The 24690-nt window shown below is 37.7% G+C and overlaps 1 protein-coding gene across 1 annotated transcript in view; it reads left to right on the top strand.

Annotated features, from left to right (window-relative positions):
* LOC149202383 (hypersensitive-induced response protein-like protein 1) overlaps positions 1 to 21933 on the top strand; it is a 108717-nt gene extending 86784 nt beyond the window's left edge. Inside the window, exons 2-4 of the mRNA XM_089401574.1 lie at positions 20792 to 20875; positions 21118 to 21214; positions 21578 to 21933. Of these exons, the coding sequence (XP_089257700.1) occupies positions 20792 to 20875; positions 21118 to 21214; positions 21578 to 21933 (537 nt within the window). The remainder of the gene's footprint in view (positions 1 to 20791; positions 20876 to 21117; positions 21215 to 21577) is intronic.
* The last annotated feature ends 2757 nt before the right edge of the window (positions 21934 to 24690 follow it).

The following is a 24690-nucleotide window of genomic DNA, read 5'->3' as shown; positions in this document are numbered from 1 at the left end:
AACAAATTTCCTTGTCTGGGGAATGATCTTACTGCATTACTTTGCATTGATCAAAGATATGGCAGTAGGCAGGGCTACCTCTAGTATCCTATACAACTTATTAGCCAAAGTAATAGTCACATAACAAGGTCTAGACTCATATACAACATGTCTCTTCCACAAGCATTGTTGTCCTAACAATACATCAGAAACTTCAAGAGGAGAAATATCACACAGTACCTAATCTATGAAGGGCTTGATGTTATAGGGAAGGCGACACTGCTGGCTGATGTGAAGATATTGTCCTTGGTGAAACCACATTATGGTGTACAACTATGGATGTGTTGTAGTCTTTAGGCCCAACTGCTTCATGACTTCTATTGAAATGAGGTTCTGTTTGCTCCCTCTGTCGACAATGAACTGTAGTAGAGAACCCTTCACCCACATCTATGAGTGGAAGAGGTGTTCCCCCTCCTATGGATCTTTAGGCTCAATTTTCTAGATCTTTGTGGTGGCCATGGTGTTCTAATTCAAAGTCAGAACCTGTGTCTGATTTGGAAGCCTTCAGCTCGACCACCAGTGACTTCTTGGCTCGACACTCACTTGTATTGTGAGTGGAGCTCTTATGGAACTCACACCACTTTTCCATGTCCTTCGTCTTCATGGTGTTGTTATTTTCTTGCGGCCTTAAAGGGTTGTCCTAGCTAGCCTTGCCTTGGCTTGGTCCCCTGTTCTGTCATTTGACGACACCTTTTCCTTGCTTTATTTGTAGATCTAAAGTCCCGCTTCTTCTATTTAAACTTTTTCTCAATCTTTACAGCATACTGGTACATCGTGTCGAGCGAGGAAATGTCCAGGAACTCCATCTCGTCCTAGATGTACTTATGTAGACAGCGACGGTACTTGAGCACCAAATTCCGCTTAGTATCCTTGATGCCCAACTTTGTGTGAAGGCTATGGAAAGTATTTGTGAAATCTGGCACATCTTGGTCCCTTCCCTGCCATAGTGTGTTCCACTTTATGTATTTATCTTTATATCTCCTGGTAGGGTAATACTATCCCTTGATGGCATCTCAGAAAGAATTCCATGTGGGTGCATATGAAAACAGTGAGGGTTCAATCACGTCCTTTTCTTCACAGTAGGTTTCCCACTAGTCCTTGATGTGTGGGGTGGCTTTGAGAAGCGCAAATGTAATCTTTTCCAGATGGAAAAGTCATGAACTGAAAAATATCCTTCCCGTAGATTTAACAATTTATATATGACATTTGCATCTATCATGCCTTTGAATATGGGAATATTGAAGTTGACCTGTACCTTAAAAGGAGTGGCGCCTCTAGAGTGGCTTTTGGATGAAGATGCATCTCCTATGGGTAGTTGTCGAAGGATCTGGGCAAAATTATCCAAAATCGCATCCCTTTGTTGCTCAAGGGCTTCCTCGAGAAACATTTTGAAAGTATCTCCTGCCCCATCCTCTTTATTTTCTTCCAAAATGGGAGGTCATCAGGTTTTGCGAGGCTGATCCTACAATGGTTCAACCAGATTGAGCCCTAACTCCTTATACCCTGGCCTTGTTGGGGACATGTAAAGAAAGACGGAGAAAGAGCAGACCGTTCTTATACCATTGATGCAAACTTGAACATGAATGAAACAACTTACATATATAATCATAAACACATAGATGTAGCAGAAAAAACTTCACTTCAATAATAAAAAAATCCTGAACTATGCTTACAAATAGAATGGAAATAAGATAGCTCGGGCAAAGGTAGCTTATCTTTGAGAATAGATGTGGTGGCTACATGCCTCTGAACTAAGTTACAATGAGGCTCAAGGGCCTTCTTATTATTGAACAATAAGAAAAACCCTAAACAACCAAAACCCTAACCCGAGGAGATGTAACACCAAGTGTTTATGGGCCTTGTTGGGGTTAGTTGGGAAGCCAACTTCTCGGGGTCATAACTTGGTCATATTATCTCTGTTTGACATGTATGATACCTCATCGGAAAGATATCTCTAAGGACTACAACTCTCGATGCGATTTCATAGCAATTACTAGATGAATTTTGACAAAAAAAAATGTCGTTTAGGCCCTCAAAATGACTCTAGAAGTTTAGGACCCGAAAAACTGCCAAAAATAGTAAATTGTGCTACAATTAAGGAAACTGAAAAACTGAAAGAAACAATGCTGAAGTCCAAGTGTAATAGGGGGTGACACCAATATCCACCTGGATCATGGGCCCAGATCAAGTTATGAGAAGATGTGTTAGGTGTTGGAAATAATACTGAGAGGGGGGGTGAATCAGTATTATCAAGCAATTTACCAAATCTTCCTTATTTGATCTTTTGAATTATTCTTGCATATCAGTACCATAAAATAATGAGCATGAATAAAGAAAATAGACAGTCACACCAAAGAACACAAGATGTAAGGTGGAAACCCAATGCGGGAGAAAACCACCTGCTGCAATATGTCTCTATCTTCTTTCAAGAAATTCTTTTTACAATGATTTTGTACTGGTGTAGTCCTTTACCAGCACGCAGGCTGCAACCTGCAGAGAGCTACAACTCTCTCTCGTTTTCCAGTCTCTCCTGGAAGGGAGCTACAACCCCCTACTTCTTTTCATGAAGAATCAAATGATCAACAAGTATACAACAGATACAGTCCACTACAGATATCAGATCAGTAATTACAGAAATAACCCAGAACACCTTATGAACAGAAATATACAGTCAACAGATCGTCTTAAGACAGGGACGCATATTTTCTTTCTGTGACCTGCGACTAGACGCAGTCTACCTTCCACTGTTCTGTGTGCTGACGCACTGTTCTTCTATGCTTTGCTGCGACCGGCGCACCCAGAAACACTATCGCGCCGCGTCTTTTGCTTCAGAGACGCACCCAATAACATAGTCGCGCCGCGTTCTTTGCCTCAGAGACGCACCTGAGCCTTTACTGTACTGCGTCCCGGCGCACTTTCCCTTCACTGAACCTGCGTCCCTTCAGATATAAAAGATATGAGGACTTCAGAACCAACCCAAACACTCAGATCCAAAGATCTGATCATGCGCCATAGAGATCACAGTCCATTAGAAGATTCGCCTTCATAGATCTGGACTAGATCTCACCAAAAGATATTCAACCAAAATGATGCATAATCCAAATGAACTCCTTTGCTTTATATAGGCAAGCTTCTCCCCAAAACATGGAACAAAACCACGAGCCGACACCATAGAAACACAAAACCGTCGGCTAGATACCACACAAGAAACCCCCACGTGCTTTTCTCTGCCTTGAAATGTGTGCACTGGGCGGACACACCTCCTGAACGGCTGGCCTGCGTCCCTGGACGCGGGTTCTGTATGGTATACCTGCGGGGACGCACTTGCTGAACATATTTCCTGCGTCCTTCTTGATTTATCACCTGAATGGGTTTGCCATCAAGGACAACACCTGAATCATAATGCCAACAATCTCCCCCTTTGGACTTGATGGCAACCACATAATCTTCAGCTTCATTCTCCCCCTTTGACATCAAGGGCAAAGGGTATGCTCCCCCTATGCTCATGCATCTCCAGATCTGTAACCAGAAATCCATCATGAAGGAGATAGAGACATATTGCAGCTATTTCCAAGATCTCCTTCTCCATAATGCCAACAATGCATTATGTGCTCCCCCTGAGCCTATACCACCAATAGGAAGATGATCAACAGTAAGATGATGCATCAACAACCCCCAGCTTTTGCCTGAGGTATTCAAAAGTGTCCCTGGGCAACGGTTTGGTGAAAATATCAGCAACTTGTTCCTTAGAAGGAACATACTCCAACTTGACCTTCTGTTCAAGTACTTGTTCCCGGAGAAAATGGTACTTGGTTGGTATGTGCTTGGTTTTTGAATGCATAACCGGATTCTTTGAGATGCTGATTGCACTTGTGTTGTCACATAAGATAGGGATTGGAGGAGTACAAGTGATTTGATAATCCTGCAAATTCTGCATCATCCAAAGGAGTTGGGTGCAACAAGATGCAGCAGCAACATATTCTGCTTCAGCTGTAGACAAGGCAATTGAACTCTGTTTCTTGCTGAACCAAGAGACCAGTCTGGGACCCATAAAGAACGCACCACCACTTGTGCTTTTCCTGTCATCCACGCTTCCGGCCCAATCTGCATCTGTATAGGCATGAAGAGTAAGATCTGTATCTCTAGGATACCATAAGCCATAATTTTGAGTCCCTTGAAGATATTTGAAAATTCTCTTCACTGCTTGAAGATGAGTCTCCTTCGGATTTGCCTGAAATCTTCCAACTATTCCAAATGCATGCATGATGTCTGGTCGGGTACCTGTCAAATATAGTAAACTTCCAATCATAGATCTGTAGGTTGGTTGATGTACTGCTGCAGATTCATCATTTGCACTGAGACTACATCCTGTGACCATGGGTGTACATACTGGTTTTGCATCTTCCATGCCATATTTCTTCAAAATCTGCTTGAGATACTTGGTTTGAGATAAAAAGATTCCTCCTTCCTTCTGTTGGATTTGCAAACCAAGGAAATATGTCAGTTCTCCTAGCAAGGACATTTCAAATTCTTTCTGCATGACTGAGGCAAAGCTTTGACTCATAGCTTCTTCATTGCTGCCAAAAATAATGTCATCTACATACACAACAAGTATTAGCAATTTGTCATTTTCAACTTTTATATACAGATTGCTATCTGCTGAACCTTTTAAGAAACCTTGTTGATGAAGATATTTGTCCAACCGGTAGTACCAAGCCCTTGGAGCTTGTTTGAGACCATAGAGAGCCTTTTTCAATCGGCATACAAGATTTGGATCATTTCCAAGAATGAACCCATCTGGCTGTTCAATGTACACTTCTTCTTCCAAGTCTCCATTCAAAAAGGCTGATTTCACATCCATTTGAAATACTTTGAAGTTCTGAAAACTTGAGAGAGCAAGGAACATTCGGATGGCCTCAAGTCTTGCAACAGGAGCAAAAGTTTCTTCAAAGTCTATTCCTTCTTGCTGCGCATACCCTTTACAGACGAGTCTGGCTTTGTTTCTAATTACTTCTCCATTTTCATTCAATTTATTTTTGAAGACCCATTTTGTTCCAATAACATTCTTATCTTTTGGTCTAGGAACCAGCTCCCAAGTGTTGTTCTTTTCGATTTGCTCAAGTTCTTCATCCATTGCTTTCACCCAACATTCATCTTTGCATGCCTCTTTCACATTTTGTGGTTCGGTGGAGGAAAGTAATGCCAAATAGCTTGAAGCTTCTGCAACTGTTCTTCTAGTTTGTATACCTGCTTCTTTTTGTCCCATGATCTGAGATTCTGGATGGTTCTTCTGAACATATCTGGATGGAGTCTTTTCTTCTATTCTTGTCCGTTCTTCTGCTTCTTCGTGAGGTTCTTCTTGAGATTCTTCTTGAGGTTCTTCTTCTTCATCATTCTGTCTTTGAGGGTAGCTCTCATCTTCTTCGATGTCTTCACGATGTATTTGCCTAGGAATATATCCCTTTTCATCAACCACTACATCAATGCTGTCAACAATTCTGCCAAGTCTTTTATTGTAGCATTTGTATGCTTTGCTATGTGGAGAATAGCCAAGAAGAATGCCTTCATCTGCTCTAGGATCAAGTTTGCCAAGCTGCTCCTCAGTATTCTTGATATAGCATTTGCTCCCAAATATTTTGAAGTGCTTTACCGAAGGAGTTTTACCACTCCAGAGCTCATGAGGGGTTTGAGTGCTGTTCACCCGGACATTTGTCTTGTTGAGAATAATAACCGCAGTATGTGCAGCCTCACCCCAGAAGGTTGCGGGGGTTCCTGATTCATCAAGCATAGCACGAGCCATTTGTTGGATTGTTCTGTTCATTCTTTCAACAACTCCATTTTGCTGAGGCGTTCTAGCTGTAGAGAATTCTCTCCTTATCCCATGTTCATCACAGAAATCGAAAAATTCATTTGAAGTAAATTCCCCACCTCTGTCAGATCTGAGGCACTTAATTTTGTGACCTGATTCATTTTCAGCCAAGGCTTTGAAGGTTTTGAATTTTTCGAATGCTTCATCTTTGTGCTTCATAAGACCTAACCAAACAAACCTGGAGAAATCGTCAATAAATAATATCAAGTATTCCTCTCCTCTAGGTGTTCTTTTTCTGAATGGTCCACATACATCTGTATGTACTAGCTCAAGAGGCATGCTGGCTGATCCTTCTTTCTCTGGAAAGTTAGTTCTGGTTTGTTTTCCAAACTGACATGATCTGCATATGGTGTTGTCAGGAATTTTGATATCTGGAAGATCGCGAACTGCCTGATATTTGCAAGCTTTCCTTATTTGTGAGAAGCTTAGATGTCCCAACCTTCGATGCCATAACCAGTGCTCTTCATTCTTGCTTAGATAGCATTGTTGTTGTCCTTCATCAAATATGTATAGATTATTTGGAGTTCTCTTTCCTTTGAGAACTGTTTTACCTGTATCAAGATCACGAACAAGGCATCCATTTGATCTGAATATAACCTCGGTTCTTTGATCACACATCTGGCTGACACTTAGTAGATTATGCTTCAATCCATCAACAAACAAAACATTTCCAGCCTTAACATCTTCTTTTAAAGGAGCAATACCTTTTCCTTTTATAGTTGCAGGAGTATCATTTCCAAAAGAGACTTTCTTTCCCTTTTCTAAATTAGAATAAGACTCAAGTTTTTCTTTATCACCTGTCATATGCTTCGAACATCCACTGTCAATGTACCATAGATTTTCTTGTCCTTCTGCATAAAATGCTATCCCACATCTTTCTGTTTGAGGTTCCTTTATTCTCCATGTTTTGGCGCCTGAGGCTTGTTCCTTTTTCTGCTCTTGTACCTTTCTTTCCGGAAACCTGCTTCTGCATTCAAAGTCTTTATGTCCAAAATTATTGCAAATAGAACATTCAACTTCATTTTCAAGAGCTGAAAAGTTGTTATAGGTCCTTTTTGTAATCCCTGTCATACTTCTTTGTTTTTGAGCTTCCCTAGTCATGATTGTTTTATACGCAACACATTGAGCTGCTTTGTGACCAAAGTTATGGCAAGAAAAGCATTGTCCATTGAAGAAGCTTCTGCGATTATTGGATCTACCAGCCAACTGATTGTAATTTCTATTTTCATCTATTCTTGAACCAAATTGAGAAGATTTTACCTGTGGCTGGTTGTGGCTTTTGTTCACCCTTAAGCTGGATTGCCCCTGATAGTTTCTGCTTGACATTTGTCCCTGCTTTACCTGATGATCTTCCTTGTGCTCTTGCTCATTTCTTCTTGCTGCATCAAGATAACTTTTTGAAGTGGATGCTTGAGAAGTTTCTCCATTATAGCCCAAACCTGTCTTATTTAGTGGAGACCGCTGCACACTGATAATCTCATCCAAAGTTTCAGATCCTTTGACAAACTTGAGATTAATAGTTTTTGTTTTCTCAATTTCTTTTCTAAGACCAACAATTTCACCTTCTAATTTTTCAAGATGTTTTTCCTTTTCATCAATTTGGAATTGTAGAGTATCAATAATCATGTTCTTTTCTTCTATGCATCTCTTGAGTCTAGTAATTTCATCATAAAGGTTATCCACATCTACAGCATCCTCATAATCATCATCTTCAAATGCCATTAACAACCTATATTTATTACCTTGTTCATCTTCATCACTGTTTGATAAGCCATCACTATCTTCATGGGTGTAGTAGCTTTTCTTATTTGCGCTTTGTTTCTTGTTCCATCTAACTGGTTCCTTTCCTTTATCCTTATAAGAGCATTTTGCAGCATAATGACCTACTCTTCCACAAGCAAAGCATTTGAAAGGTAGCTTACCTCTGAACCTTCCAGAACCTCTTTGAAGATTTCTGACAAAATTTGATTCTTCTTCCTCTTCTTCTGGATCATGGCTTGCTTCATAGTAATCTTCTTTGCCTGATGCTTTAAAAGCAGCCTCCCTTCTGTCTGATGGTCCTCCCTTTCTCATTTCATAAGCAGTTAGAATTCCATGTAGCTGAGACATAGTAAGAACACGGAGATTTTCTTTTTCTTCTATTGCAGATACTTTGGATTCAAACTTGGGGGATAATGATCTTAGAATCTTTTGAACTACTAGAGACTCCTTTACTTCTTCACCCAAATTTTTCATACAATTTACAATCTCATCTACCCGAAGAAAATAATTAGCCACACTTTCATCATTATACATCTTGAGAGTCTCATATTGAATTCTGAGAGTTTGAAGTTTGGCTTGTTTTACCTGTTCATCTCCTTCATAGCTTGTGATCATTTTGTCCCATATTTCTTTTGCTGATTTGAAGTGCATTACCTTCATGAATTCTGTTTGGGATATACTTCCTAATAGAGTACTGACTGCTTTTGCATTTGTTTCATACTTCTTTTTCTCAGCTGGATCTGTAGGAGTAGCTGAAGGAAAAGCATAGCCTGTTTCTACAATGTCCCAAACTTCAGTACCAAGAGATTGAAGATATGCAGTAACTCTTACCTTCCAATAATTGAAGTTTGTCCCATCAAAAACTGGTGGCCTGATTGATGCTTCTCTCTCGTAGTTGCTCATGATGAACGATCTACCTTCAAGCGATCAAGCTTTTCTGAAGGACCTGCTCCGATACCAATTGTTGGAAATAATACTGAGAGGGGGGGTGAATCAGTATTATCAAGCAATTTACCAAATCTTCCTTATTTCATCTTTTGAATTATTCTTGCATATCAGTACCATAAAATAATGAGCATGAATAAAGAAAATAGACAGTCACACCAAAGAACACAAGATGTAAGGTGGAAACCCAATGCGGGAGAAAACCACCTGCTGCAATATGTCTCTATCTTCTTTCAAGAAATTCTTTTTACAATGATTTTGTACTGGTGCGGTCCTTTACCAGCACGCAGGCTGCAACCTGCAGAGAGCTACAACTCTCTCTCGTTTTCCAGTCTCTCCTGGAAGGGAGCTACAACCCCCTACTTCTTTTCATGAAGAATCAAATGATCAACAAGTATACAACAGATACAGTCCACTACAGATATCAGATCAGTAATTACAGAAATAACCCAGAACACCTTATGAACAGAAATATACAGTCAACAGATCATCTTAAGACAGGGACGCATATTTTCTTTCTGTGACCTGCGACTGGACGCAGTCTACCTTCCACTGTTCTGCGTGCCGACGCACTGTTCTTCTATGCTTTGCTGTGACCGGCGCACCCAGAAACACTATCGCGCCGCGTCTTTTGCTTCAGAGACGCACCCAATAACACAGTCGCGCCGCGTTCTTTGCCTCAGAGACGCACCTGAGCCTTTACTGTACTGCGTCCCGGCGCACTTTCCCTTCACTGAACCTGCGTCCCTTCAGATATAAAAGATATGAGGACTTCAGAACCAACCCAAACACTCAGATCCACAGATCTGATCATGCGCCATAGAGATCACAGTCCATTAGAAGATTCGCCTTCATAGATCTGGACTAGATCTCACCAAAAGATATTCAACCAAAATGATGCATAATCCAAATGAACTCCTTTGCTTTATATAGGCAAGCTTCTCCCCAAAACATGGAACAAAACCACGAGCCGACACCATAGAAACACAAAACCGTCGGCTAGATACCACACAAGAAACCCCCACGTGCTTTTCTCTGCCTTGAAATGTGTGCACTGGGCGGACGCACCTCCTGAACGGCTGGCCTGCGTCCCTGGACGTGGGTTCTGTATGGTATACCTGTGGGGACGCACTTGCTGAACATATTTCCTGCGTCCTTCTTGATTTATCACCTGAATGGGTTTGCCATCAAGGACAACACCTGAATCATAATGCCAACATTAGGGAGGAGGAAGTTTTTGACATCCTTCTAGCCTGCCATGATGGGCCTTGTGGAGGTCACTTTGCAACAAAAAGGATAGCCTTCAAGGTACTACAAGCTGGCTACTATTGGCCCACTCTCTACCAAGATGCAAGAAGATATACCAACCAATGTGATCGGTGCCAAAGAATGTGGAAACCTACTCCCAGTGATGAAATTCCTTTGCAACCTCAAATGACTTTTGAGCCATTTGACAAGTGGGGCATGGATTTCATTAGGCCCATTGATCCTCCCTAAGGACAGAAAAAGTACATCATTGTGTGGAATGACTACTTAACAAAGTGGGCTAAAACCAAAGCTGTCAAGGTAGCCACAAAAGTGAAAGTGGCTAAGTTCTTGAGGGATAATGTGTTTTACAAGTTTGGATACCCTAGAGAGCTAGTCACCGATTAGGGTACTCAATTCACCTCACACATGATTGAGAATTTATTAAGCCTCCATAACATCAAGCACATGAAGTCCACTCCTTACCACCCTTAGGCCAATGGACAAGTAGAATTTACCAACAGAACATTGGAAAACATTCTGACAAAGATGGCGAGCAGCAGAAAGAAGGATTGGGCTCACAAACTAGTGGAGGAGGCCACTTGGGCTTACAATACAACTTGGAAGAAAACCACTAGCTTAACCCCTTATGATTTTGTCTATGGGAAAAAGGCTCTACTCTCCATTGAGTTTGATTACAACACTTTAAGGATGGCATCACAGTTGGATCTTCATGTTGCAAGGGCACAACAAGAGAGGCTTCTCCAGCTCAATGGGTTAGATGAATTTAGGGATGCAGGCCCTCCTGCACACAGAGGTGACTCAAGAACAAAGAAAGGTCTGGCATGAAAAAAATATCAGAGAAAAATTGTTTCAAGAAGGTGATTGGGCTCTCCTCTATGACTCCAGGTTCAGAGGATTCAAATGCATGTTGATGACCAGATGGCTAGGCCTATATGTGATAGAAAAATGCCATTAGAATGGGGTTGTTCAGATAAGAACCATTGATAAGGAAGACACCCCCTTGATTGTCAATGGGTATAGATTGAAATCCTGCAAAAATCCTTTGTTAAAGGAGGAGTTCATCAGTAGTATCAGTAAGGCAGTAATGGTGATTGAAGGTGTTTGGGCTTCCACCTCACCAAATTCTTGAAGACTGTTGAATCTTTGAAAAAAAAAGACACTAACATTCCTATGTGAAAACCTCTGTGAGGCACCTGAGACCCACTTTTAGGTTGAACACCTCCTTGAGGTAGCCCAAGAGTGAAAAACAGGAAAAGAGAAAAAATAGAAGACCCCTTGGTGAAAATCGCATTTGAGGCACCTAGGGCAGGAAACGAGGATGAAAACCTCCTTTGAGGTAACCTAGTTTCCTTTCAAAAAAAAGAGAAAAAAGAGAGAAAAAAAAACACAAAATTAATGGCAGGGACCTCAAACCTGCCAACTCATAACGGTTTTGGTTTTTGCAGGTTTTCAAGTAATTATTGGACACCAAGTTCAAAGGGACAAAAACAATACAAAACTTGATTTTGCATTCATTCATTTAATCTCCTCCACGACCACCATGATTCATTCATCCATACTCATCTCCAACCATAAAAAAATCCAATTTTCAGGAAATTTTGTGACTTCTATAAGGTTTCTTGTAGTTACTATAGGAGTTTCCTATAGTACTGCACGAAGTCCTCAAAATCTACAGGAATGGAATTTTGATTGAAAAATCATGAGCCATACCTGTTTTGGGTGGAAAAAGGAGACCATTGACTTCCCCACATCTCAAAAAGCACCATTTTGTGATCATGTCACCCTCTGTGTCCATCAAGAAATCCACTTAGAAGAAGAAAAAATATATAAAAACAAAAAAACAAAAAGGAAAAAGAGAGGAAACAAAGAAAAATCGAAGGCCTACACCACCAATAACCGACCTCATCTAGCACTCCATGGCCACACCTTCCACTCCTACTTCAACATCTATTCACCTTATAAGTAAAAGAAGGACCAAACAAATTCAAAAAGAGGTAGCTACAAGATTTCTTTTAGTACTACAGGAAACCCTATAACAACCTATATTGAAACAACAATAGTCTCCAAGCTCATCCTCCAGCACCCATGCATTGGAAGAATAAGATCACACCTACAAGCACTATGGAACCTCTCCAAAGCTCAACAACAATAGAAGAGGCAAGCACCTGCACATCACAACAACAAGACAACCTATCAACAGAATCAAATAAAAAAAATGAGCGTAGAAGAGAAGATGTACCTAAACCATAAGAAGCAGAATAGATCCACCCTCCAGCGTGCATCAACAAAACAAAGGAAACTATAGGTATGTCAACTCATCCACACTCTCTCCTAAGTATGAATATGATTAAAATTGTAGGAATATGAAAAATTTGGTTTTATAAGATGAAGATGGCCAATTAATTTGGCCACACTCAGCCCGATAACAAAAAGTTAATGTGCTAGTCAATTGAACACGTGGCAAGGTCACATCAAAGGAAATAAATCGAAAAGTTGGTCAATTTATGTTGTACAAGAGTGGGTGATGATTACCAGAAATGGTTACATGATAACTAATGGTGGGACAACGGTCCAAAAGGAGAAATTATGTACTCATCCAGCCAGCACATCGCTTAATGAAATCGACCAGAAATAGAAATATTCCCTAACTTTCATGCAAGACATCATTCATTTTGAGATTTTGATATCTGGGACCACTTGGAGGAGCCATCAAAGGGGAAAGCTAGTCTCGGCCATCCTATAATGAGCACCTAGAGGAAAGACAAGAAAAGTACAAGAAACAATTAGGAAAGCTAGTCTCGGTCATCCTACAGTGAGCACCTACAGGAAAACTATAGGAAATAGTGAGAATTGTAAAAAAATTCTACAAGGGGGTTCCTAGGGCTCATCTATTCAAGAATTCTCCTCGACCAAGGCATTGCAGTGAAAGGTAGGTTCCATATCCTTTGTTCTTTCATTTGTAAAGAGAAAAAGAAAATAAATTTCCATTTCTTTTAGTAATTACAGTGCGCATAGAGATAGGTAGAATTGTGTGGAGGATTGTGTAAAGTAAAGGGAGAATTTTAGCCATCACCCTCCTAAAATCTAAACCCGCATTCACCTAGGAAATCTCTTAAGCTATAGCCACCTAACTTCATACAATCATATTGATGGAGAGAGAATATCACAAGGGGGTTTCAACAGAATGGAGCCCACCAGAACAATTAGGATACATCAACATCCTTCTGTGGTAGAAACATTTACAAGGCACCAATGGTTGGGATTATTCGAGCTACTGAGAGGATATGATGATGATGTAGCTATGGAAATTTCAATGTCACTCAGACCTTAATCTAGAGTCAATGCCACTATTGTAGTGAGAGGATTGTGAGTAACATTTAACCCTAAAAGCATTAGCATAATCACTGTACTTCCTCTAGGTTTACAATGGAGAAAATAGGATAAAGATAGCAGCACTCTTTCCAAGAAGAAATTTTTCTTCGAGGATGAGGAACTAATTGAGGACAAAAATTGGATTAGAAGGGAGAGAATTCCATATCCTTGGGATGAGGTAAGCTATCACATTCTTAAGTATATTTCTTGTGAGGGAAGGCTCAATATAGTCTATGTTTACTAGTTTAGGTCCCTCCATGAGTTGAGATTTGGAGAATAGTTACCTCCTCATAGAAGACTTAGTGTGCCCTACTTTTTGTTGCAATCAATGATAGACATGAGCATCAAGATACAAGAATGGAAGCATCAGTAGTAGGGAAAATTTTAAGAACCCCCTAAATTTATATGTATAATAAATGGGCGAATCCCCATGATACATAGGAAAAATGGAAGGAAATTTTATTAGTAATATAATATTTAAATATAATTTTTTTGGCAAATCTCTCACCAAATTATCTTATCTTGTAAAAACATGGCCAATCACTAGTACAAAATGGCAAATCACTAGTACAAAATGGTGAATCACTATGAAATACAAGGGTTGTTGCAGTATCTTGGCACCAAGAGGGTATTCAAGAAGAAACTGTAAAAGAACTTGACAACATTGTTGGTGAATTAGACAAGATTGACTAGTTACCATCAAAGCGCACCAGTCTAGTGACTAAATCATACAAATCTGGAACTAATTGTTAAAGTGAGTTGATGTGTAATTGTTTTCTCTTGTATTGTTTCATTAATTGCAGAAAATTAATCATTGGCATACTTAACACCTTTTAGGTGACCACCATTGATCTGCTATTTTGTATTTGTGACACATATAGCTTGATTATATAGATGAGTATTCTTGTTTTATTTGCATATTCATATAAAAGTCATGAAATTTTTTCTTCACCATGCATATTCCATGTCCTACACTTGAGGCACTCGGTATGAGGTCATGTACTGTAGATGGCATAGTGAGCATTATTCCTTCCTAGTTTTCTCATATACTTCTTCTGACTTTTGACAATAATATTTCAATAGCCAGTTAAATGTAGAAGTTGTTAGAAAGATTGAAAACTCCATTAGTGTGCAGATTTATTATGAAACAAAAAGGTTAGCAAAATCTTACTTATGTCACTAATACTTGTGATTTTTTCAGACTTTGTACAATATTAATGACATTTTGTTGGGTAGAATGGGTTATTATTTGACTTTGGATAGAATTTTTCTCTTCTGGTGGAATTTAAATGCCTTCTCTTAGGAAAATTCATACCTCTTGTTGGCACCCTATTTTTCCTCTATCTTTCTGTCACTCGAAAGATCAAAGCCTCTTGTATAGGTTTCTTCATGCTAGCCTACACTACTAGAGATTCCTTTCAAACTTTCGCTATTACATGACCTCTGTCATTTATTTCCACATACTTATCTCTGGAATAGGCTCTCTTTGAGGTTCTTGAAGCTCATGGCTCTAATGTCCATTTCAGAATCTTTCTTGCAACTTTATGAAAATTTAAAATAACCTTTCATTAATGTCCTTTCTTGCAACAATCATTCATGCTTTTTTTAAACTATCAATATATAATATTTGAACTCGAGAAAGCCTCCATTTATGTCAATCCTAATCATTATGTCTGCAATGGACTTAAAAATATGAAATTTTGGTGCCCATTGTTATGCAAATATGACAAGGAATTATTGTTCATGTTCTTCTGAAAGCCTTGATAACTAGTCAATCTCATAATCAATTATCCTGGATGGGATATGAAATTCCACTTTCTCCATATAAGTCCAATGAGGTTGGAAACACTCTCAAGCACGCAGAAAAAATTAATGGTAGTGTTAAAAAAATGACATTATTTGGACATTCTCCAAACAGTCATAAATGAGACTGTTTGGATAGAAAAGTAGAAATAAATGAGAACGTCTCATTTATGACTGTGTGGAGAATGTCTGGAGAATGTCACTTATATTTTAAGAATTTGATATTGCCACTAATTTCCAAGGTCACAAACTCCTCAAATTTCTATCCCATACTTTTGTTTTGTTTTAAAGGGTTGTTGAACAAAACAAATTGGGGACATGGCACCCAGGCATCCCCTCCTAGAGTTGGTGGGAGACGGGGAGGGGGTGCCTAGATACACCCCTTTTGGGGAAATGTGTCCCCCACATTGGGAAATGTTTCCCTTGGTCCCACACATAGCATGAGATACATGGGGGGCATGTCCGCGTGGCACGTTGGAGATAATATGCAACAACAAAAAATCCAAGGTGGTTAAAATGTCGAAGCAGACATCTCTATACATATGAAAACATGCCTTCCCCAAATTTTTAGAAAATTAAAAAATTTACATAAACCATCCAAAATTTTAAACTAATAGTCTTTCTTCACTAAACATTAAGTTGAAATATAACATACCACATACCAATGTGACATTTATGATCTCATCATCTTGATTCCCTCACTAAACTTAGGAGAATTCTTAGTGTAAAAAAAAAAATTCAACACACAAGTTTTTAGCACGAAAGAACAAATGAAGCAACATGATATCAATTAGAGACATTTGAAATCATAAATTAAAAGTATAGGCTCATGGTCTCAATATATTTATGTAATTGCATGTCCATCTTCATCGCTGACATGAGTATATTCAGGTTGGCTTCAAGAGAATTTCTCAAATCCTCTATCAAAGGATCATCTATGCCAAAGAATTAAGCCTTAGGATCCCCTTTGTTTTCTATCATGAAATTCACATTGATAGAACTATTTGTGTCCTTTTCCACATCATCAATGTAAGCATCTGTCAAATATGATTTATCATTTATTGAACATGACAGTAGAGTTATGTTTAGTGCACATGATATTCTCACCAGATTCGTTTGAACAATTTTCTAATTTTCTCTTTATATTTGTAGAATGCATATGTGAGTTTCTTAGAAGTGGCTTTGCATTAATATTCCTATTGTTATATGCAAGGGTATTCATATTCTAAATATATTTTCCACACACAGGACACTGAAATTGCACCCTGTTGGTTTTCCCATATGGGTTTCCAGGTTCAAAATATACCATCTATGATACATTTGAGTATATTCAAATTGGGTTCAAGAGCATTTCTCAAATACTCTATGAAAGGATCATCTATGTCAGAGAATGAAGCCTTAGGATCCCCTTTGTTTCCTACCATAAAATTCACATTGACAAAACTATCTATGTCATTGTCCACATCATCACTGTAAGCATATGTCAAAGATGATTTATCATTTTTCTTCCAATCATCAAACATTATAGAAGAGTCATGTTTAGTGCACATGACATTCTCACCATATTCATTTGAATGGTTATCCAATTTTCTCTTTGTTTTTTAATCATGCATATGTGAGTTGCTTAGAAACTGCTTTGCCTTAATCTTCCTATAGTTAGATGGAAGGGAATTCTTATTATCAATATATTTTCCACACATAGGACATTGAAATTGCAACCTGTGCAAGGACATAAGAGATCTCTGAATACATTCCAATAGGAAAACAATCTTTTAAGCCATGCAAATTTTCAAATTCAATGTCTTCAAAATTTTATAGTCCCTTGCTATCGATTTGGTGAATGGAGAAGGTAAATATACTCCTTAAAGCAACTAAACAAATGCTTCTATCAACTAATTTATATGAATTCATTAAAGTGGCAGCACATGATATATCTACCAGCCCAAGAAAGGTAGACCATTATTGTATCGAAACCTATGCCATCTATTTCTTCCCCCCTGTAGTGCTACAAGGGAGCTCTAGTTAACAATTCACATTGTTACTCTGCAAGTAGCTTCAAGGGCATAATATTATGAATGGAATTGTACTAGACTGAATAGTTCTGCTAGATGTATTAGTGCGCTACATTTGGAAAATTTTGCTGACCACTCAAGGATACATATTGTCAGCTTTTTGCTTTCCTCTGTATCAAAGGGAAACTAGTAGACATCCCCAATTAGAATAATTAAAATCGTGTTCAGATTTTAATATTCTAGGCTAGCCCAACTTGTGTATATATAGAAAATTCAAGTCCCCTTGTGTGGATCACTGATTTGTGGTTTTTATTGGCCTTATTAGAGGTTAATGGAGAAGACAATCTTAGATTCTCTTCTGCCTCATTCTCTATGTAGGTTCTTCTACTACATCGATAAGGATCTTTGGTATCATCATCAGTAATATTTCATTATTCATCAACACTTGCTAGGATAAGTTCCTAAAACTTTATAGTTTATTTGGGGGATATAATTTTAAATAGAATTATGGAATCAAGAGACTTCGTAACGATAAGCCTTGTATTGTTGAAGGGATTCGAGAGTCCTTGTGTCTAGTCCCTTAACGAATAAAATTGAACTTACTCCAATTCACACATTCAAGCATTTTTCACTATATAATGAAGCAACATCTTTCTCCCCTTGCTATAATTTCATCATCCCTCCAAGTATGTTATCATTTTCATCCTAGTGTAAGGAACAATATGACTAAGCAAAACTATTTTCCCCTTGTTGCAATTTTATCATCCCTCTAGAGATTCTACCATATGCAACCTAGAATGAGAAACTAATATTGTTCCAAGATGGCCCCATACAGTCTCTTTAGATGCAGTCGGTATTTCTACACACACAAAAACATAGAGACAAGATTTAGTACATCCTTGGAATTTTCTCTTTTAGAGACATGGAAAATATTCTTTCTTAACTTTTTAAAATACAAGAAAGACATGATCTAATAGACACTCTACAATTAGATTGATAGAAAGCATGCTCATTTATGTTCTTGAGATTGAAAAGGTTAACACACTAATTCTACATCACCTTGACTAAAATTTGCATTCTTTTTGGATATCCTGCTAATATAAATTTAAATTTTAAATAACCATTTGATTTTTGTAACTTTGAAAATATAGTCTCTTTTTTATGGATAATTGCAAATGACTTGTAACATTCTCCAGTGAAAGTCCCTCGAATTTCATAATCTTTATGATTTTCTTTGGAATTTCTCCTGTAAAAAACTTCAAAAAACAATGTTTCAGGAATTGGAAAATTTTCACCTACAGAACCTCTCACTGCTAGGTTGAGGCATGTTAAGGAAGTTCAAACTTACTATTTATTCCCAACCGATCCACTGTAGAAACAAATTGTTGAAGAAGTTGCATGGTCCAGTGAACTCAAATGGGACATCTCTCCCATAGGAGCCCATCCTCTGTGTCATCCACCAGAGCTTGAAGTAGAACAAAGACATAAAACGAAGGCCTCTGTAAAAATACATATTTAATCATCCATCATAACCCATAGAAAAGAATTGTGATCAGAATAACCAAAAAAGTCCCCCAAAAGTGCACTTCTTGCAGCTATCATAATGCATTGTAGTCCTGCACATTCAAGTTGACATTTTCTGAATACAAGATGTTGGTAATAAGGATTTCATACACTTAAGCATGCACTTTCAGTAAATTAATGAAACCAAGTCTTGACAATAAAGAAAACATCCAAATTGAAGAAAAACAATATCCTAATATAATAGTATCCTACATGAGATTTTATTGCATTATAAAGCATGTAATCTTCAGTATGTCATTCAAAATTCTCATAAATTATTAAAACTGAGTCCTCATCAAAAGTTCAAAACCAAAAAGCAAGAGATCCAAATATCATTTTGGTGTTTATTATCATACATGAACATGTAGTTTCTTTAGAAATTAATGAAACTCATTCTGGACCAAATCACATTGCAACTAAAAAAACATGAAATGATAGATTCCAATACCCAACATTCTACTACTTCGGTTTTTACATAAGTAGATCATGTAAACTACCATACTATTGAAAAAAATAACAATCAAAATGACCTTCAAATTAGGCTTCTGAATAAAAGATGAAGTTCCCCCAAAAAAAGTGTAAAACACAAAAGAAAATGAAGATAGGCTTTTGAATACAAGATCAAATTCTCCCAAAACAAAGGTATAAAACATAAAAGCAAATGCAAATATTCTTCTGAGTACAAGATCATGTTCCCCTAAAAAGGTGTAAAACAAAAAAGCAAATGCAACATTTTGTTGCTTAAGATCGTACAGAACCTAAATACGTTTTGTTGTCACTAAAACAACTAGTAAAATGAATCAGATCGTTACCCTAGAGAAAACCACATAAAAAAGTTAATAGAACAAACAACCTTCAAATTAAGCTTGATTTCGAACCCCTAATCTTCAAAAACAACAAATTTCCATGAACAATTTAGTTGCAGGGAAAAACCATTCTACAAATTGGAGAATCTTGACTTTTCTAGTCCCAATAAAACAGTAAATATAGCCTACAAAACTGTAAATTACACTACTGAAAAGAAGATAAAACTCCCACCCCCAAAAGAACCATAAAAACTGCAAAACTATATATTTTAGTAGCCTCAACAGGAAAAAGGCATAAAAAACACCCTGCAAAATAGGCTACTCAAAAGAAGATCAAGCTTCCTTGAAAACCAAATGAAAAGTGTCCTACATCACTATGACATTTATGGGCACAAACAACCAATCAAAAACTTGCAATAACAATTATAAAAAAATTGCAAGGAGAAACTCAATGAAAAATAAATGAAACATAAGCATTATAAACAGTTCAGAAATCAGGGCAGCAACAAAGACTCCATTCTTATTTTCTCCACAGCCATGGAAAACACTGCTAACTGTTAACCCTATTTCGATATGTGTCCACTTCCTCATTTATTTCCCTAATCATATGAGTAAAAACTTTTTGTTGAAGGTGGCTGGTATCTCATGTAATTGATCTCCTTTAAGTCCGAGCAGGATATTATGTAATTCAGCACTTCCCTTCATCCAGTTTATGACAAAACATGCATAGTCAACATTTTAAATATGTTTGACTCTCCTTTCTAGTACACACTAAAGCAATTACCTCAAAGTCATAAGCTTTGAATAGTTATTGGATCCTGCCTCAAGGCCTGATTTAAATGTGACATGAGGAGAATCAGATACAAACATAACTCCTTCAACATTGCTAAACTCTGGTGGACCCTTCCTAGCTCTATAAAAAAGACCCCAAGCTTGAATTTTGTCTAGTCCCGACTCTTTCAACTGATGAGGGGCATATTGCTTCTAACATTTGAAACCATTGATCCGATTTGTCAGAATTAGATCTGAATTGTGAGACAACTTGAAAGGCGAGGAATGTGTTTATCCCCCAAGCTTGAATCTTGTCTAGTCCCATCTCTTTCAACTAATGGGGAGCATCTTGCTTGATAGGAATTCTATCAAGCAAGGGGAATTGGCTCTAAGGAAAATTATGATAGGAACTCCATACAGAACTCGGCATTGACTTAGGTTAAATTAGTAGTTGGTTTTGTGATGTGTCTATTTATATACTTTATGGGTTATCCAATGGTCCAAGGTGTTCCTTGTTATTTTACATAACTGTTGCACTGCTATTTGAGCTCATGTCCATGTTTTCATGTTCAGTCATTTAGAAAAGCGTCCCAAAGATGAACTTGGATGAAGTTTTTAAGCAAAAGAATGACATTGATAAAGCAATTGAAGTGGAACTTGAAAAGGTAAAACTAAGAAAAGAGTAAAGACAGTTCATGTTTGTTCTGTTTTTAAATAAGGATGAATACAAAATAAAAAATTCTTGCATGTTTCTTGTTTGATTTTCAGTGGAGAAAATACCTTCACATTATTTGCATATTCAAGGGTGGCTATTGCATTGCCTGTTATGATTTTGTGAATGGTTCTTCTGGTTTTGTAATAGAAGCTTTGAGCATTCTTTGAAATCTTGTCTTCTTTTTGGATACAGGCTATGTCAAACTATGGATTTCAGATAGTGCAAACTCTCATCATTGATGTAGTACCCACTGAAACTGTGAATAAGGCAATGAATGAAATAAATGCAGGCAAGCATTCTCTGGCATATTGAAGTTAGAATGGAATTTTGTATACACAACTACCTGATGCTGATTTTTTTCTCTTTACAATATTTTAAGTAAAGGAGTGGGTACCCTTTGTAGAAAATCCTTGTTTTATATTAAGAGATTCTTTGGTATAGAATTCTATTTTGTGAATAGCATCGCTAATGTAGATTTGCTTTTAAAACCCAATATCTTCTCATACTTAACCTTGGAAAAATAGTGCATGAACTCACAATTATTGCTCAAGTTTTCCATATTTTTGGTTTAGTTGTCTTTTCTTTTCTTCTCATTTCTCTTACAGTGTTTCCATTTAATTCCTGTAACTTGTCTATTGAATCTCAATTTCAGTTGCAAGGTGGAGGGTGGCAACACAACAAAAAGTTGAGGTAGAGAAAATCTTGCAAATTAAAAAAGCAGAAGCTGGAGTAGAAGCAAAATATTTGTCTGGTTTGGGTATTGCTCATCAACGACAAGCAATTGTCAATGGCCTTAGGGATAGTGTACTTTCTTTCTCAGCCAATGTGCCCAAGACAACTACAAAATATGTGATGAACATGATCTTGGTGACACAATATTTTGACGTAATGAAAGAGATAGGGCCATCTTCAAAATCATCTTCAGTATTCATCCCTCATGGACATAGTGCAGTCCATGATGTTACTGAGAAGATCAGAGATGGATTGCTTCAGGCACAGGCTCATTAAACATTATAATGCTTTCTAGCTACAAAATAAAAATCTGCAAGATCACTCAGTTTCATGAAGGCCAGAGTAGTAATGATATGTGAATTTCCCATCCCTACTTGATATATTATACATAACAAAAACAAGTTATTGTGCAGATATTCCTATCGTTAATGTCAATGTGCATTTTTGATAGCCATTTTCCTATGTGTGATATTTTGATAGACCCAGAGTTGTTTTCATAACATGTTGAACTTAAGAATAAAAGCACATTATGTGCAACAATGTTTATAGTTTACCTCTAGAAGAATTCCTACATATCTTTCAATTTTTGTATTGTTTTTTGAAATTCTCAGTTAGAAAGCAAGAAAATATGCATAAATATACTTTCTTACCTTTTTTCTAGAATACCTAGTCGACATATGTGTGAGTGAATATAAAATTAGGCAGGGACATATAGGGATTAGAAGATTGTGTCAAATGGATTATATATATGTGCATTGCTATCAAATCTTTGGTAATGCTTTGTGTCCATCACCCTCGTATCAATAAAAAATGTTCTTTTTTTGTGTTTATGAACTTTCCTGCAACTGTTGTTAGGAATAGCAATATCATTAAACCTGTTGGAATATGGAAAGTCTTTGATAATGAAACAGGGACTTTTAGGTAATGGAACGAAATTGGTGTTGTAATATTGCTATTATTGCATGGGCTTGACCTATTAAATCAGTTAGAGAGTGTGTCAAAGGAAGGAAGTTGGTTTCCATTCCATGTGATATTGAATGAGATGGGATGTTCCTTGAGAGATGCTCTATTCTTTGTTACTGCAGGGAGGATTTTTGTAATGAATTGTCCTAGTGTTTTTCTAAATACCTATGTTTTCTTATATAAATGTGTGTTTCTTTTTTGTTGATTAATTTCTACCTGCTATGTATTCGTGTAGATCAATACTTAACATCCCAAAATATGCATTAAAAAGAATGAACATATTAGCGAGATAACCATAGACTATCTAACCATGTCATTGATAGATGCCTCTTCGTTCAGGTTGGTTCTTTTCCATCCACAGGGGGATGTCCCTAAAACATATGTATGCAGTTTTTCTTATGTGTGGATCTGCCTTTAAACTCGAAATGAATCAGGACACTAAGCTTCCCTCAAGCACCCAGAAAGCACCTAAGGACACGGAAAAACTTGTAAATAAAATTGTAGAGAGTGGGACTAGTTTCTCTAATTAAGTTACAATAGTAAAATGGAAAAGGACGAGAGATAATATGTGCGTTGAGTGAAAGAGGGATTAAAAACAAGTGCATAAAAATGACAACACAAGCCCTGTTTCACGAGTTCCTTGAGAAGCAAGATGAAATTCAAAGAACTATGAAAAATCATGTTGAATCCATATGATATATTAATATAGAGGTAGAAATTAATCAAACAGACAATAAACCAGCAGAGGCCATGCCAATATCCAACAAGAAATAATGGAAGTGCCATCAAGTCTGGAAGGATGTAAGACTATGGTGAAGGTGAAGTGCCACTGAAATGTAAGAATGAATCGTGACTCATGCACTTTTGTCTCCACTTATTTTAAGAATCCAGGAGAGAGCAATGTGTCATGGGCGTTTGTGTGTGAGAGAGAAAGGGATCAAACTGAAGTAGAATCCAAACTACCCTGCTCTGATTCACAAAATTTATACCCTGCTCCTGGCACTGCTTGAAAGGAGTCACCAACTCAGAAATTAGAAATGGGGCCAACTCGGAAATCAGAAATGGAGGATTCAAAAACTGTCTACCAAATTTATACACCCTTGCCATCGATGAAAACCAGATTTGAAAACAGGGAGTTGTATCACCCTTGCCATCCTTTTGAAAACGAAGAACGAGGAAATCAGGGTAATTAGGAGAAAATCAAACCTCCCAAACCAGAAAATGGGAAATTTGCAAGAATTTAACAACCTCCCAAACCAAAAAATGGGCGACTTACAAGAATTTAACATCTCAAAGCAAAAAATCGGTGATTTGCAAGAATTTAACCTCCCAAACCCAGGCGAATCGGGCCAAATGAGTTTTGCATGGTTTAGCCGCCCCTTTTTTAGGGGGCTAAAATGAAAAAAATGTTTAATTTTTAAATAAAAGTTGGGCTAACTATATGAAATGGGTGTTTTATAAAAATTTCGCCCCTCTAAAGTGCGAAACCCCTTAAATTTCACCCTTCAGCTAAAATTCTCCCCTAAAATTTACCATGATCAACAGCTGACACATCATGGACTGATCAAGCTCATACTAGAATATGCCATAAGTCAATTAAGAATCCCTATTATGTGGTCAACATTTGCAGACATGAACAAAGAAGATGTAATTCAAGCCATTGAGTATGAAAGAGACCCAACTTCTAGTGGTGAGGAAGAGGAAGAACAACCAGAAGAAGAAGAGAAAGAAGAACAAGAAGAAGAAGAGGAAGAAGAGCTTGAAGAAGAGGAGCATGGATAAGAAGAAGAAGAACGAGAGGAAGAAGAGGAGGTAGATATAAATGAAATAGCAAAAGAAAAGGATAGTAGGGAAGAAGCACAAAAGGATGAATCAAGTCTTGAAATACATAGCAAGGAAGGAGAGGAACCCCAAGAGTGTCTCCTGAGCCCATAGAGAAGGAGGCAGTTGTTGCCTTGATTGCTCTAAGTACACCCATAAAATCAACATGAAAGAGGCAGAGGTAGACTCCCATATACTTTATAACAGGGATGATTACCAGGATAAAACAAGGGAGACCTAAAACACTTA

The sequence above is a fragment of the Pinus tabuliformis genome, chromosome 2_1, assembly GCF_031772625.1.
Source record: "Pinus tabuliformis cultivar Carrire ecotype Pingquan chromosome 2_1, CPIR1, whole genome shotgun sequence".
Classification (NCBI taxonomy): domain Eukaryota; kingdom Viridiplantae; phylum Streptophyta; class Pinopsida; order Pinales; family Pinaceae; genus Pinus; species Pinus tabuliformis.
This window is presented reverse-complemented; position numbering and strand designations above follow the sequence as displayed.